Source organism: Glycine max, chromosome 1, assembly GCF_000004515.6.
Source record: "Glycine max cultivar Williams 82 chromosome 1, Glycine_max_v4.0, whole genome shotgun sequence".
In the NCBI taxonomy this organism is placed as follows: Eukaryota; Viridiplantae; Streptophyta; class Magnoliopsida; order Fabales; family Fabaceae; genus Glycine; species Glycine max.
Genome location: NC_016088.4, coordinates 33,283,069 through 33,299,222, shown reverse-complemented (window position 1 = coordinate 33,299,222; position 16,154 = coordinate 33,283,069). Strand labels below are relative to the sequence as shown.

Genomic DNA, 16,154 nt, shown 5'->3' with positions numbered 1-16,154 from the left:
AGTACTTTTTCTAATTAATATGAATTGATGAAATAAAGTAAGGAGAAATTTAGAGAGATATTGATTTTGTATTTTCTCTTTTTCTTGTTGTTTAGGTTTTTATATATAATTTTTAAAAAATTAATATCATAATTGAAACTGACCAAAGTGTTTATATAATTATTTAGAATTTGTGCATTGAAAGCTTACTTTGAAATTTGTGATTCAATATGATGTATGCTAGTTTATAGATATAGAGGTAGTTATTTATATTAATAATTTATGTAAATAATATTGTAGTGTTATAGTATGATTCCAAAAATTATTAAGTGTTGGAGTTTAAGAATATTATGGTTAAATTTCATGAACATGTGTATGTTGTACCTTATGAATATCATTGGGAATGTTATGAGATGGTGGATTGTGACATTATGAGATGTGAAATTGTGAATGAGTTTTGGTTGTAAATAAGTGTGTGATTAACTCTTGATGTGACATTATTTGTGTTGTAAGCTGTGAATTGTACAATAACCCGACCAGTGTTATCTTGAGAAAAGTGTAAATGCGCAGTGTTAAAGAGAAAGTGTAGGTTTCCTATTTAGGAACTAGTGTTAAAGTGAAAGTGTAGGTTTTCTATTTAGGAACCAGTGTTAAATTATAGCGCAATATGTTGTACATGTTTAACACACGAGTGTGAGGTCATGTGTATTGTATAATTCATGAGCAGTGTCTGTGTGCTAAAATGATTTTAGGGGTTGGACCTGAATCAGGAGGGAGAGACCCTGACAGACTCTTCGGAGTATAGGCCTTGGGGGTCACCGGGTTTGAGTGCTCCTTTAAGCTTATGTTGATCCCATATGGTTGGAGCATTCTCGCAAAACATCGTGACCCTGACTAGTCTCCCTATGATCTTACTTAGTGAGAGTGACCTGACAAACCCATTGTGTGATGTGTCTTGTTATGTACTCCTAAGCGCCCCAGGGTGGTTTTTTCACTGACATGGTACCACATTGCATATAGGTTTGAGTCTTAGCATAATTGTCTCATGCGCTTGCTAATTGTTTATTATGAAATTGATGTGTTATTATGTCTTGATCAAAGCGTGTAATTCTTGTGTAATATGATTGATGATTGAAAAGTGAACTTTGAATGACAAAGTGGTGGAATTACGTGAATTACGTGTAACTAAATTTTATTTGGTTTATATGATATGTATATCTAGTTGTCTTGTTTCTCTATTAGTTAGGAATGTGATAACTTACTCCCCATGTGTTGTTTGTGTTTGGATCCTGTGATGATCTTGAACTTTGTGTTCGGGGGAGCATATGACTAGGTGAATTGCTTTAAGGAACCATGTACTGAAGGACGTCGGGACACAACGCTCTGAAAGGATGTGGCATTGGGGTATAGGGTTTTATAGACGGCCTTGTTTAAGCCGAAGTGAATTTATTATTTATTTAGAAAAGCTTTATGATGATGTTTGAAAGGTGAATGTGAGCCTGCTACCCTCTTGAAAGGCTTGTATTTAAATATGTTTTAAAAACTTGAATTAAGTTTAATTTTTTTTAATTATTTCTTTTATTATTAGTACATATATGTGTGGGGTAGAGGGTGTCACAACATTTCTAGAGAAAGGATGGAGAGAAATATTAATAAAGAATGAAATTCTTCCTGATCTAGATTTGTGTGGATTGTATTAAGGGAAAACAAACAAAACATACAAAGAAAGGAGTTACAAGATGCACTCAATTTCTTGAAATTGTGCATACTAATATTTGTGGGTTTTTGATGTTAATTCTTTTGGAAAAGGAAGATACTTTATCACCTTTATTGATGACTATTCATGTTACGATTATGTCAACTTACTGCATGAGAAATCTCAGGCAGTGAATGCCTTAGAAATTTACTTGAATGAAGTAGAAAGACAATTAGACATAAATGTGAGAATTGTTAGGTCTAATAGAGGTGGTGAGTATTACAGAATATACGATGAAAGTGGACAACACCCAGGTTCATTTGCTAAACTCCTTCAGAAATGTGACATTTTTGCACAATAATAATGCCTAATACACCACAATAAAATGGTGTTTCAGAAAGACATAATATAACTTTAATGGATATGATTATGAGTATGTTAAGGAATTCAACTTTACCCGTATCTTTATGGATGTATGCCTTGAAAACTGCCATGTATTTGTTGAATAGGGTTCCTAGTAAGGCAATTCCAAAGAAACCTTTGTGGACAAATAGGACACCTAGTATAAGGCATCTGCATGTTTGGGGTTTCCAAGCAGAAATAAGGATTTATAATCCACAAGAAAGATAATTGGATGCAAGAATAATCGGTGGATATTTCATTGGTTATCCAAAAAAGTCAAAAGGGTATATGTTTTATTGTCCTAATCATAGTATGAGAATTGTTGAAACTAGAAATGCAATGTTCATTGAAAATGGTGAAATAAGTGAGAGTACAATTTCACGAGATGTGAAAATTAAAAAAGTTAGAGTGCAAGTTCCTTTAACTTGTGTCTTTAGCAGTAAGGTGATTGCTCCTTCAGTTGTTGTTTCAAACAAAAATGAAGAAGAGCAACACAACAATGAGACCTTGATACATAATGAATTTATTGTGGAAGAACCATGAGAAGTAGCATTATGGAGGTCTTAAAGAGAAAGGAGACCAACTATTTCAAATGATTATGTGGTATACCTACATGAAACAGAAATAGACTTAAGCATTAATAATAATGATCCAGTTTCATTTTCACAGACTGTAAGCTATGATAATTCCAAGAAGTAGTTAGATGCCATGAAAGAAGAGCTAAATTCTATGGAACAAAGAGTGTCAATAGAACATACTAGCATAAACCTTATGATAGTTGGCCCTTTGACAAAGGAATTACCGTCCAAGACATTTATAGAATATGTTGAAAATATGTTCATTATTGTTATTGATGATCATCAAGTGTAATTTACCTTATGCATTTTTACTAACACTCTGAGCTCATTTATGATATGTTTCTGATTACTTATTCTCTGTGTTTGTATGCATGCTTGTATTAGAGTAATGTTAATAGGTTGTCTTGAATAAAAATATTATGTTAGACCAATTATGTATTCCTAACTAATGGTCATATTAAGGAGAAGGCTAATTTGTAGTACATGGAAGAGACTATGTTGATTAACTGATGTACAACTGTCATGACTAGAATTGATTCTTATTCTTAATCATGAAATTATGATGTAGCCAATGTATAAAATGATTTAGTCATTTTAATGCGCATTATGTTAGTTTAATCTATTTATTTATTTAGTCAATAATGTTTGGTAATGCCACATGAACCAAGTGGGAGAATGTAACAATTAATGTCTCATGTGAGAGACATGCGATTTATGTAGGGATTAATATATAAATAAATAATAATTAAGAACTAAATTGTAATTAGGTTAAATTGAAGAAGTTTCTAGAAATAATTATTATTTGATGAAAGTAGTGGTTTAAAAGAGTGTTAATCCTATTAACATGAAACAATACCTCCTTTCCAGAAAAATATTCTCTCTAACTCCTAACCATCATGTAGAGAGATATAAAGAATAGCAAATGGAACGAAATCTTATTTCTCCCATTTTTCAAAGAATCAAAATGTATTAGAAAAAAGTCTCGTTATGAAAAAGAATATACATTATTTATCTATTATTTGTAAGAATTATATATTTCAAGATGTTACTAGTTTCTTATCATTATTAATCTGAGAAAAGATTTATATACATAAGAAGCACAAGGAAACAAGCATAGATGACAACTTTGTTCTTTGTTCATTTGGATTAGATCCAAAGCGCAAGGACAGAATAGACGACCCAAACATTAACTACAACTAAATCTTTTTTCCGGTTAAAACCAAATATAGTTTTACTAGTGCTAATGTGACCAACGATATATCAATTCAACATTATAATACCAACACTGATAAAAGCAAGGCCACTAAGGAAATTTATCAAACACTTGAGTGTTCAGTAATAAAACAATAGCAGAGGAGTATAGCAAATTAAACTAAGGTGACAAACCATAGGGCGCTTACAAACAAGGTCAGGGACGGAACCACGTACACGGAGCGGGATACACAAAGTGCACTTAACATAACCATTAATATTATGTTTTCGACCCCCACACTACCGTTTCTAATTTCCTTATCCGTTTCTCAGTTTTCTTCCCCAACAAAAGTTATAATTCCCCCCTTCCACGATAATTATCATATAAAAAAATTTATCTCAAAATAATTATTATTTTACATTTTAAATCTAACATTATTTATTTTTTTATTTATATTCCTCATAATATTAATAATATGAACTAAAAACAAAAAAAATCATAATGATAAGATTAATTTTATAAAATTGTTATTCTTTTTCATCTATTTATTATTATTTTTCTTAATCTATGTAAAACAATCTAAGACATCAATCATAATGGGACAAAAAGTAATTTATTCTTTTATAATAAAATAATAAATTTTTCTATTAAAAATATTTAGGTCTATGTTGATAGTTGTTATCTTAAGTACTAAATGCGTTGTTCTCAAAATATTAAACTCTTTTTCTTTACATCTTAGGATTTAATTTTGTTTTTAATTGATTTAATAAATAATTTTTTTTATAACTATATATAGAAAGAATATGCTTTTTATTTAATTTTGGATTGATTTTAATTAGTTTTATAATTTTTTTTATTTCCGTTAAGATTATTCTATTTACATTAAGATTTTTAATTAGGCGATGTCAAGATTTCTGTGTTACATTATTTACGTTAAAGATAAGATATAGTACATTATATTTTAGATTTAAATTTGTTTTCCATCCTTATAAGAGGAATGAGTTTTGATTTTATCTTTGTAAAAAAAGTTTCTTTGATTTTCTTTCGAAACATATTTTAAGAAAAAAGAAAAATCATTGATATTTTACAAGATGACCTAAAATTTTTTATCTCAGCTTACTCCTATGTCACACACTTAAAAAGTTTCACTGCAAGCTTGCATTAAGAGTATACATTTACTTTCATATAATAATTTATTTTATTATCCTAAGTTTTAAATAATCATTAATACTATAAGTTAATTATTATTAATTTTATTTATCATGTATTAAAATTCGGTCCCCTGAATATTTTTTCAGGTTCCGTTCCTGAACAAGGTGATGACAAACCTGCTACGAAAACCATGCGAACCCAACTAAAGCAAGGTGATCACAATGCGATTTAGAAAAGATTGAATAGAATAGGAAAATCATGACATGGTTTCAGATTAAAAGAAGAGAAATAAAGAGAGAATCAGAATCGCGTGCTTGCTGTGATATACGAGCATAGAAATTGGGAAGAAGAGAGTAATTAAATTAGAGACGTGATCAAGATTTGGAATAAAATGAGTGTATTAAAAACGATTTGAACGAGAGAGACAGAGACTAAGTGAAGAGAGACAAGGAGGTTTTCTATAAAATGAGATGGATTAGGCTTTCGTATAATTTAAAGAGGGGTGTGTGGTGTTGCAATTTGCAATGAGGAAGCGCTTCACGCATCACTCTCTTGCAGGTCTGTATGGAAGTTTTTAGTGTTTTTTTTGTATTCTACCTACACTAATATGTGAGTGTCACTACAAGTGTCCGTAGGTGCATAATTAAATGTTATGTTTTATGTTCAAAAAAATACTCTTTTGGAGGTTAAACACATTTTTTTTAGAGTAAACTTAATTTTGGGATATGTTTAGTTATTGTTAAAAGTATGTTAATGTATTCAAATTTTGCCTAGAACTAAGTTTTGGGGAAATAAGACTTAAGTTTTTTTTGTTTTTGAGATTCTTATAAAATAAAATAAAATTATTTTTAATTTTTTATATTTGATTTTAGTTCTTGATAAATAAGCGAATTTTATTTTTAGTTTCTATTAATTATTGTTCATTTTGTATTAATCTCTTTAAAAAATATTTGATAGATATTAATAACAAATGAACAAAATTTATCATGAGTCCAAAAATAATTCACTATTTTTTATCCATGGGAATAAAAAATTATGCACAACAATTCACACATCTTATTTAATCAATTAAACAAAATTCTTTGACGATTCACTAATTTATTAAATATTAAAATAAAATATCAAGAACAAAAATAAAAATTTACTAATTTAGCAAGGACCTTAAACATACTTTAACCTCAATAATAATAATAATAATAATAATAATAATAATAATAATAATAATAATAATAATAATAATAATAATAATAATAATAATAATAATAATAATAATAATAATAATAATAATAATAATAATAATAATAATCAACTTACAATTAACCACTATTGAATCTTAAACTACTACCTTTATAGGTTTAATCATCAAATTGATATTAAAAAAATTAGTTATATCCTTTATTATTCATAGTGAAGTGAAAAAAAATAAAAAAAAAGAAATGAGAGAAAAATATAATTAATATGAAAAATAAGAGACATAAAGAAATTATATAAATAATTTTTAAAGATTAAAAATATTAATTATATTTATTAATTTATGTATCAAAATCTTAGATGTACAAAAGTATTATAGGGAGTTATGTTTAGTAAAAGAAAATTATTTTTTCTTAAAATAGGAAATCACAGTTTGAAGAACTTCCATAATGAAAAGTGTCAACCATTTTGAATAAGACGAAAGATATATGTGATGTGAAAAAGTAAAGCATTCTTCCTGCCATTGCATGGAAAGGGGAGAAAGGACAGACCTCGCAATTTAATTCTGACTATTTCTTGAGGATAATTGAAAATTATTTGAACCTTTCTTCTTGTTGTTTTGTGCGTTGAAATGGAAGGTTTCAATTTCTCGTTTGACATGGTTTGGCGCGTTTTGAAATGAACATCAACACATTTCAACCTTCCGAAATATATAATTAATGATAAGTGATAACTAATCAAAATATAATGAAAATTGTGACTGTTGTAATGATTATTTAAAGGTTACGCCTACTATTGATTTTTAGTTAATTAATAGTTAAAAAATCTTCACTAACTCATTTCCTAAAACCATTTTCTTTTAAATCTACATAGTACTCTTTATTTTTTGTTACTATCAGTTATGCTTTCATTATAACATTTTTTAAGGAATTCCATAATAACATGTGTTTTTGACATAAATTCCATAATAGCATTTGAAAATTGCTCTTATTAATTGTAACATTTGATGAAGTAACTTCGGAATTGAATAGAATACTATGTTACAAAAGGTAATTTCCTCTAATACCCTTTCAATTCACCTTAATTTTGCATCATCCATATGACTATTTGCTTCGTCGTACGATCCGTTATGACCAGCTGTAGTCAACTACATTAATATCTAATTACAGAAATATTTGCCCAGATTCAGAGTCATCTATGTGACTATGTCCCAATTTTCAATTTTTCTATTTAAAGTTAACTTTATATGCAGCTTTGAGTTGTCTTAAGAACCAATTTAACCATCTAAGTGTGTATTTATTTTACAATTATCACACATTTCAATGTATGTTCACTTCAAACCATTTCTCTAGTGTCATTAATTCAACCTCCCTATGTTAAAACAAACACACTCTAAGAAGTATACTTACATGATGAGCGACTAAGAATTCGGTACAAACTATGCATCAAGTTCTAAATTTCTTGAAATTGTTTGTGATATGAGACGGTGCATGCAGTAATCTATAGATGAGTATCTGCTGTTAGTTTTAATACACCATTGGCGCCCTTGCAATAGTATTGAGGTATCTCTCAGTTTTACCATTTTAATAAGAAAGAAATATTACGTACCCACATGACTGAAAAGTTGTACTAAACATTAGGCCGCATGGTCAAATTGATGAACCCTACCAAATGAATCCTATGCGTGACAAGTTGGTAACATGAAAAACCATGATCGTAGAACATAGCATGCATGATATCAATCAAACGATTAAGAAGAAATGGATTATCACTGGGGTTGGCTTCAATAATGAAAGTTCAAACATGTCAGTGAACCTGTCACTGATTAATAAAATCAGAAGAGAAGTTTGATATCCGCATTTAATTTTTACCTACCCCGTCATTTTTCTTTGTGAGAGGAATAAATTAGCTAATAAATTCTCATGTTCGTTTGCTTTAGGGTGTTAGAACAACAAGACAAAGTAGATGGAAAAAGAAAAGTCAACCAACTAATCGTCTGAATAGTCAAGTGGCTCCATTAACAAAGTGAACGAAGTTCCACTTTTTTTCCTTGTACTTTTTACTTTATGATTCGTCTATTCCTAACCATAATCATTTTAAGTTGAAAAGTTTCTTAAATCTCAGCTACTCAGTGTTCATTCACTAGCATCAGCCAAAAAGCCTAGTGCGATGTTATCTTTCTCCTGTTTGGATATTTGCTTTTGCTTTTGCATTTGGGGTTGCAAACTTTGGCTTATTCTTTACATTTTTTGAGTTTGTTTGTTTGCTTGCTTGTTCGGTTGCATCTGAAAGATATAACCCGAAAAGTATTGAGCAGATTTTTGTTGATGGGTGCTTGTTGGAGCAGTAGGATTAAGGCCGTGAGTCCTTCCAATACAGGTAAGTCACTTCTTGATTTGCATGTTACATAATTTTGTTTACTCCTAATATCTGAATGAGCTAAATTACTTGTCATGATTTAATTTTTGGAGTTGGAGTGAATATTGGGTTCGTTATCACAAAACTTAAATTTGATAACTATATGAAGATTTGTGCTGCCTAGACATGTATGCTAGTCCCTGACATCTTTGAGATCCATGCTATTTAAGGATGGTAAGCCTTATCTTATGGTGTGATCTGTGTTTCTTCATAGTTGAGTTTGGTCTTGGAGGTTCATTAAATGCCTAAATTCTAGATTTTGGGCCTTAGTGTATATTTTCAATTTTTTTAATCCCCTTTGAGAAGCCCCTTCTGATGTTGGATTTTCACTGAGGTGATTCCTGGTGGAAAAAAGTGAAATTTGAATTTGAGAGAAAATATAGTTAGCACAATAGGGATAATTTGTGGCTTTAGTTGGATTCCTTGTAAATTTGATAATGAGTGATGATGACCTTGATTATTTTGTTTGTTGTAAGGCACTACGGTGATTAAATTTTTGTGAACTTGTCTTGGTATGTATGCAGGGTTCACTTCTAGAAGTGTTAGCAGAGATGGCCATGACATCCAGTCAAGTAGCAGGAACTCATCAGCTTCCATACCCATGACCCCTCGGAGCGAGGGAGAGATCTTACAATTTTCCAATTTAAAAAGCTACAGCTACAATGAGCTAAAAATGGCCACAAAAAATTTCTGCCCAGATAGTGTCCTAGGAGAGGGTGGATTTGGTTCAGTTTTCAAGGGCTGGATTGATGAACATTCGCTTGCTGTTACCAGACCCGGAACAGGCATGGTTATTGCCGTGAAGAAACTTAACCAAGACAGTTTCCAGGGTCACAAGGAATGGTTGGTAAGTATCAATTATTTTCTGTACACTCATTCAGTTTCCTCATTTGATGTATATTAACAAGATTGTAGGCAGCTCCATGCTTTTTTGGTTACTTATTCAATTAGTATGCCTGATCCTGTTTCAGGGATTTCTGTTAAACTCTTTATTTGTTAACTTTGATTTAATTGGCATTACTGTCTTAATGATGCAAGTTAAAAAGATTACCTTTTGGATGACTAGATTAGGATGCTAAAGTTCAGCAGATGTCCATAACTTATAGCTTAGTGGTTAATATTCTTCTTGTTTTATATTGTAATTTGCAGGCTGAAATCAACTATCTTGGCCAACTGCAAAATCCTAATCTTGTGAAGTTGATAGGCTACTGCTTAGAGGATCAGCACCGGCTTCTAGTTTATGAGTATATGCCCAAAGGCAGTGTGGAGAATCATCTGTTCAGAAGTCAGTACCATCTAATTTATACGAATACTATATTTCCGCTTATTGTTCCTTCCTGATAGAGAACATTTAGGGTATCTTAGAATATAGAATATCTCAATATATTGTTGAGTCAATTAATTGTGTAATTGTGAAACTATCTTAGGAGTTGTTTGCTAATTTCATTATATTTCCTGATTTCTTTCCTTAGGCTTAGGCTTTGTACAAGTAGTGCTAGTCCTCCTTCAAAGATTGTAATATTCTCTTGTTCCTCCGAAGTTCCTATACTAATGTTGAATGAACTCATCATTGATGCAGGAGGATCTCATTTTCAGCAGCTTTCTTGGACTTTGAGATTGAAAATATCCCTTGGGGCTGCAAGGGGTCTTGCTTTTCTCCATAGCACAGAAACTAAAGTCATATACCGTGACTTTAAGACTTCCAATATCCTTCTTGATACTGTAAGTATTGGAAACTTGGCCATATCTTCATATGGTTGAATATACGATTTAGCATGCACTCACTAAGCTGCTTGATTGACTTATGTTTTGCAGAACTATAATGCCAAACTTTCTGATTTTGGGCTGGCCAGAGATGGACCAACTGGTGATAAAAGCCATGTTTCTACTAGGGTCATGGGAACCCATGGATATGCAGCACCAGAGTATCTAGCAACAGGTACAATATCTGGTGTTTGTCAAATCAGGTTCCTGACTTGCCTTTTGGCTTTCCATGCAACAGTTTTCCATATCAAAATATACTGTTTTTGTTGATGGACTATATATAAATCAATTCCAGGTCATTTTCTTTGTCTAGGACTCTTTAGACATCATTGCATAGGAATGGTTTCAAATACTCTTACATGTACAATAATAGTACCATTAAGCTGCATTACTTTCTCCAAGCTTTTGCAGAATACCAGTTAGTTTTGCTGGCACCACTTTTCATAGGATGTAATATATAATATCCTATACACTTTCTGCAAAACACTATTCTGTTTCAATCTTTATTTATAGATTTGTGAAACAACTAAATCTAAGTCACACTAAATTTTTAGCATAATATACAAACAAGGGGTTGATCCATAGAAAATTTTATGACTAACCAATTCTTTCTCCATTTTTACCAGGTCACCTCACTGCCAAGAGTGATGTCTATAGTTTTGGAGTAGTTCTTTTGGAAATGTTATCAGGAAGACGAGCCATAGACAAGAACCGACCATCTGGAGAGCAATGCCTAGTTGAATGGGCAAAGCCTTACCTTTCTAACAAACGCAGAGTTTTTCGTGTGATGGATAGTCGTCTTGAAGGACAGTATTCCCTTACCCAAGCTCAAAGGGCAGCCACCCTTGCTTTTCAATGTCTTTCTGTAGAGCCCAAATACAGGCCAAATATGGATGAGGTGGTGAAAGCATTGGAGCAGCTACGCGAATCAAATGATAAGGTGAAAAATGGTGATCATAAAAAGTGTAGAGTTAGTGGCTCTGGCCTTGGCCACCCCAATGGACTCCCTGCGTCTACCAGCAAAGGAAGTATAGATGCTGCTAAAAAGTTTAATTATCCTAGGCCCTCTGCTTCTCTCCTTTATTCTTAAGTGAAGGAGTTTTGTGATGAGGTGAGAAGAGTTATGGAACTGCTAGCAGTTCTTAGGTTTGGTATGAACCATACTTATTAAGCAATGTATAGTTTCATTTTTTTTTCTTATATTTTGGCCTAAATTTTGTCATTGTAATCCTGATTGTTAACATAGTGCCATCTAATCTGGATCCTTAAGGTTTTTGTTACTCTTGAATCCTGTATAAAAGTGCAACGAGGGACCAACAAAGTTCATCGCAATGGTTTTTTAAACATGTTGTTAGAGTGAAATTTCTAACTGCAACGGGGAAGACTTTGTTGGGATAGGCAAAATTCATTTTGGAATCTCAATCTCTTGAAAGGGGTGAATTTCTAGTCATCGGCTAGGTTATGCAAAATTGCCGATGGTCTACATGGTTTTCTGTTACGTTGAAAGATCAGTATGACAAGTTGAACTGTCCTTGAAATTAGAAAAATATTAATTCTCATACTTTTTTAATGAAAAATACATGTTTCATTGTTTCAATAATGCAAATATATAGTTCAGATTAATTTAGATACATATCCCAATCATATTCAACAATTCAAAGATCAATTCCATCAAACTTTTAACGGGCACTATGTCTCAACCAATTGAACTTCTGGCTTGTATTGTATCTTTTATCTAAAACTTGTAACCCAGTTGACAGAACCCATGGTAGCGTTAGAATTCGGAGTTACATCGTTCTTAATTTGGAGTTCAAACATTATTCTTATTATGGTTATAAACCAAAATTTGATTTTCTGAGGTGAAGATTCAAAGCAGTTGGCATTTGTCACAGCTAATATGTATTGAGGATATTTTTTCTTTTCTGAAATAAGGGAAACAATGCAAATTTCTTTTGCCTTGCCAATGACCATGGAAGGTTTTTATTTTTTCTTAGCATCAATACAAGCACTTCTTTTTGGTTACAAAATATCAATACAAGCACTTTGGCTAAGTCTTGAATACATTCTTCAGTTTAGTATACAATGGCTTCACTTCAGTTCTATGAAAGAACGAATGTGTTAAGTTTGTTTGTTACGCCTTCTCCTGGAAAATAGAAATAGGAAACACATAAAACAGATTAATTATGTATTTTAGAGACCACCAATTAATCTAAACTTGTTTGTCAGATCTTTATGATATTGAAATCTTTATGTTCTACATGTGCATATTGCTTATGCATTTTTGTCTTTATAGGTAAATAAGTATAAAATGAAATTAAGAATTACGCAGAATGCTGAGCAATTCTTTTAATTTGGTTCTTTCCAGTTTCTTCTTTAATGCAAAGAGAGAAATTTGGAATAAGATGAATGATGTGATGAAGAGTTATAGAGAGAAAAAAAGAGTTTTGTACAAGTTTTATAATTTTATTGTATGAATATGATATTTCAAAAATATGTTACAACATACAGAGTTTCTTGTTGGTAGACAGAAAATTCTTCTCCCATTTTATATTCATTAAACCATAAAGAAATGAAGATACACTGACCTCTCTTGTGATAAAGGCTTCTCCAAATAGATATCATGAAAGCGAATGAAATCATATTCCAAGTTGCTACATTTGAGGACCCTGTATTCTCTTCTTTTCATCTGAAGCATAAAAAGAGATGCATCCTTTTGGCAATTTGCCTCTTTATAGTCCTTGTGAAAGGGCTTCAATTCTTCATATATGAGATCTATTTCTCTATCAACATGTTTGATTTTGGTCTCAAGTGCATGCCTTTTCTTCCCCATCTCGATTAACTCATCATTCATAATCTAAAAAAAACAAAGATATCAGTGAGATTAATTAGTCCTTAAAAGATTAACAAGAAATGTTTTTCAACCAACATATGTATTTAATATTTTACCTTCTCTTGATTTCTGATGCTTTGTTTTAATTGTGCCGACTTTTTCCTTGTCACTTCAAAATGTTTGATTTCTTTAAGGAGTTTATGACAATTGTTCTGTTTATAGAGACGATTGTAGTAACTATATTTCATCTGTACCTGGAGTCATCATGTATATAATTCATAATATCCCAAAAAAACAGTAAATGAACAAGTAATGGTTAATGATTTAACAATAATACTATTGTATAAGATATATAATAGAAGCTTAAAATAATAGCACAAAATAAAACAAGCGGATCAAAATTCTTAATTTACATTTTTCATGATCTCTTGAAGAGATGAACTTGAAGCATCATCTGTCTTGTGGCACATATTTTTATTTCTAAATAGCTGCTTTTCCTCAGCCAAGTTTCTTCTTCCATGTAGCATCATATAATTCAACTTCTGAAGTGTCCGGACACAGCAATACAAGGAAAAAAAAAATGGTAAAAAAATTCAGAAAAATTCTCAAAGGAACTGACCAAATAGACTATTATTAATTTGGGTTCTGCTCTTACCTTGCAATCAAGCTCTTCTTCTGTTGTACATGACCTGATAGCTCTCCCCTTATGTGGTTTATTTGCAAAAGAGATATTGTCTAGTGCCTGACGCAAATGATTCAGTATATCCTTTTGCCTCACAGTACTATCATTGTGTCTATAAAGATAATAGTGCTGCAAACGAGACAACCTTCGAAGCATATTTATCCATGCTAACTGTTAAAAGGAGCTTCAATAAAATAAGATTTTTGACACCTCCCGAACTCAAACATTGTGGCTTAATTTCATAGAAACTATTAATCTTTATAGTTTATCAACATATGAAACAATTAAAATCTTGCTCGGTTTTACCAGTTGTAAGATGCCTTAATGTAAAATTCAACACACAGAAAATTATTGATCATATTAATCTTGGAACATTTACCGCTTCTTCTCTTATCATCTTCTCAGATATCTGAAATTGATCGTTATCTTCAACATTGTCCTTTGATTCCATATTGCGTGTTACACTTCTTTGACTACTAGATTATTGTGTATTATGCATCAAATGGGCTTCTTCCCTTTACTGTACAGTTCCATTTTGGTAAGAAAGTATAAATAAGCTTCGAAGGTTGTCTCGTTTCTTATTGAAGTACAAATGGGCTCAAAGTTTCTTATTGTTAAATATAGACCACAGGTCAACTCTCTTGCTGTACCCAAAAAAGTCAACTCCCTTGCACCCCACGCCAAGTTGGTCAATTTTCAAGTACTGTGGATGAACAATGGCAATGCATGATGCGTATTATAATATTCATAATTTTTCCCTTCAAGTTCAAGTTTTCATATCTATAAGAATAGTTTTTATTTGGCTAACTTACTAATTTGTTTCCTCTACTTTTTTTAATGCAATTTGATTTCACTTTTAATGAAAAGTTCAATTTCATCTCTTATTTTTCATGAACTCTTCAATGTGGTCCTTTCTGTCGGTGTCGTGCCATTAGGATGGCTAACCAAACTTATCAATGTGGTGCTAAGTTGTTTGTGTCATGTATATACAACGTTAACGTCATTCTTGGCAATATGGCGGAAAGAGCCGCATTGAAAAGTTTTGCAAGATAAAGATCAAATTTAACTTTTTATTAAAAGAGGAATTTAATTGAATTAAATAAATTAATAGAGGGACCTTTTTTTTTTAATTACTGTTGGTAACCGAAAAAATAATTTTCCGTAACTATATCTGATAGTCTATCTAAGCTTGCCGAATGAAGAAGTCCATTGGGCTAAGTATATTCCAAAGCCCACTTGTTATATTGTGGGCGTTTAGTATAGAAGAAGAGAATTACTTTGTGCACCCAGGAATTTTTTGAAATTCTGAAAATACCCCTTGCTAACTTCTTCTTCTTTTCCTTCTTCACGGACCATTCATTCTGTTGTTTTATTCTTTGCATTTATTCTTGTGAGAGGTGATCGTTCGTTATTGTGTCTGTTTTGGTTGAGGCGCATTGGTTACGGTAGTTCGTTGGCAAGTGGTAGTTGTGGTGATGGTTGGTGTGGCTATTAACGATAGATGTTAGTTGATTTTCTTTTGCAACTTTGATCTAGTTTTATACGGATTTACAATCCGTATAAAACTTATGGATTAATAATCCGTGTGATTGTTATGGATTGACAATCCATATGTTTCTTATGGATTGACAAGAACCATACAGATTGCCAATATCCGTAAGAAACATATGGATTGTGAATCCATAAGAACCTTTCTTTTAAGATTTATTTTATTGTTTTTTTTAATATGATTAGTTTTATTATTTAAAATATTTTTAAATACACATAGTTTCATAATTTATACCTTTTAGTTTTTATAATTTGAAAGTGGTATTTATTTTAAAATAATTTAGACTTTTTTTATTTTAGTCGTTTTATTTTAAATTTTTTTAGTCCTTATAATTTTATGAGTTACAATTAACTACAAAAATATTAACAACACATTTGTATGTAATTTATCGCAAAGACTAAAAGGTAAGTCCCTAAAAGAGTTGATATTTATAACTAATTTGTAGGTGATTATTTATGTATATATCTTTTTTTGTAGCAAAGACTAAAAGGTAAGTCCCTAAAAGAGTTGATATTTTTTTTATAGCTAGTACTGGATGAGTATTTAAACATTTATAATATTTGTGTAAATATTATTAAGTTAACAACTTTATGGAAGTAAAAAAGTAATTATATTGTGACATATATTAGTTCATGCAAGTCTAAATTTTAATATATATGGTTATCAATTTTAATGTATTATATTATTAAATATAGTAAAAAAAAAAAATTAAAAAATTGTA

General features: G+C 31.0%; 2 protein-coding genes across 4 annotated transcripts; one reads left to right on the top strand and one right to left on the bottom strand.

Annotated features, from left to right (window-relative positions):
* Window positions 1–8,118: 8,118 nt before the first annotated feature.
* LOC100795058 (probable serine/threonine-protein kinase PBL10) lies at window positions 8,119–11,652 on the top strand. 3 transcript variants are annotated; one of them, XM_006573242.4, is made up of 7 exons: window positions 8,119–8,215; window positions 8,508–8,569; window positions 9,133–9,455; window positions 9,758–9,893; window positions 10,188–10,330; window positions 10,424–10,547; window positions 10,999–11,652. In XM_006573242.4, exons 2-7 carry the CDS (start codon window positions 8,518–8,520, stop codon window positions 11,460–11,462), a joined length of 1,242 nt encoding a protein of 413 aa, XP_006573305.1. In that variant the 5' UTR covers window positions 8,119–8,215; window positions 8,508–8,517; the 3' UTR covers window positions 11,463–11,652. The 3 variants fall into 3 exon arrangements, with proteins under 3 accessions (XP_006573305.1, XP_025983900.1, XP_014629845.1); XM_026128115.2 differs by having other exon boundaries at window positions 8,133–8,215; window positions 8,483–8,569; XM_014774359.3 differs by having other exon boundaries at window positions 8,141–8,569; window positions 10,424–10,575.
* A 601-nt stretch (window positions 11,653–12,253) lies between these two features.
* Window positions 12,254–14,451, bottom strand: LOC102669590 (uncharacterized). The gene is made up of 6 exons (XM_006573241.4): window positions 14,264–14,451; window positions 13,858–14,055; window positions 13,616–13,744; window positions 13,319–13,456; window positions 12,958–13,226; window positions 12,254–12,515 (listed from the first exon to the last, which is right to left on the bottom strand). The coding sequence occupies exons 1-6, from the start codon at window positions 14,333–14,335 to the stop codon at window positions 12,491–12,493; spliced, it is 831 nt and encodes a 276-aa protein (XP_006573304.1). The 5' UTR covers window positions 14,336–14,451; the 3' UTR covers window positions 12,254–12,490.
* Window positions 14,452–16,154: the final 1,703 nt, after the last annotated feature.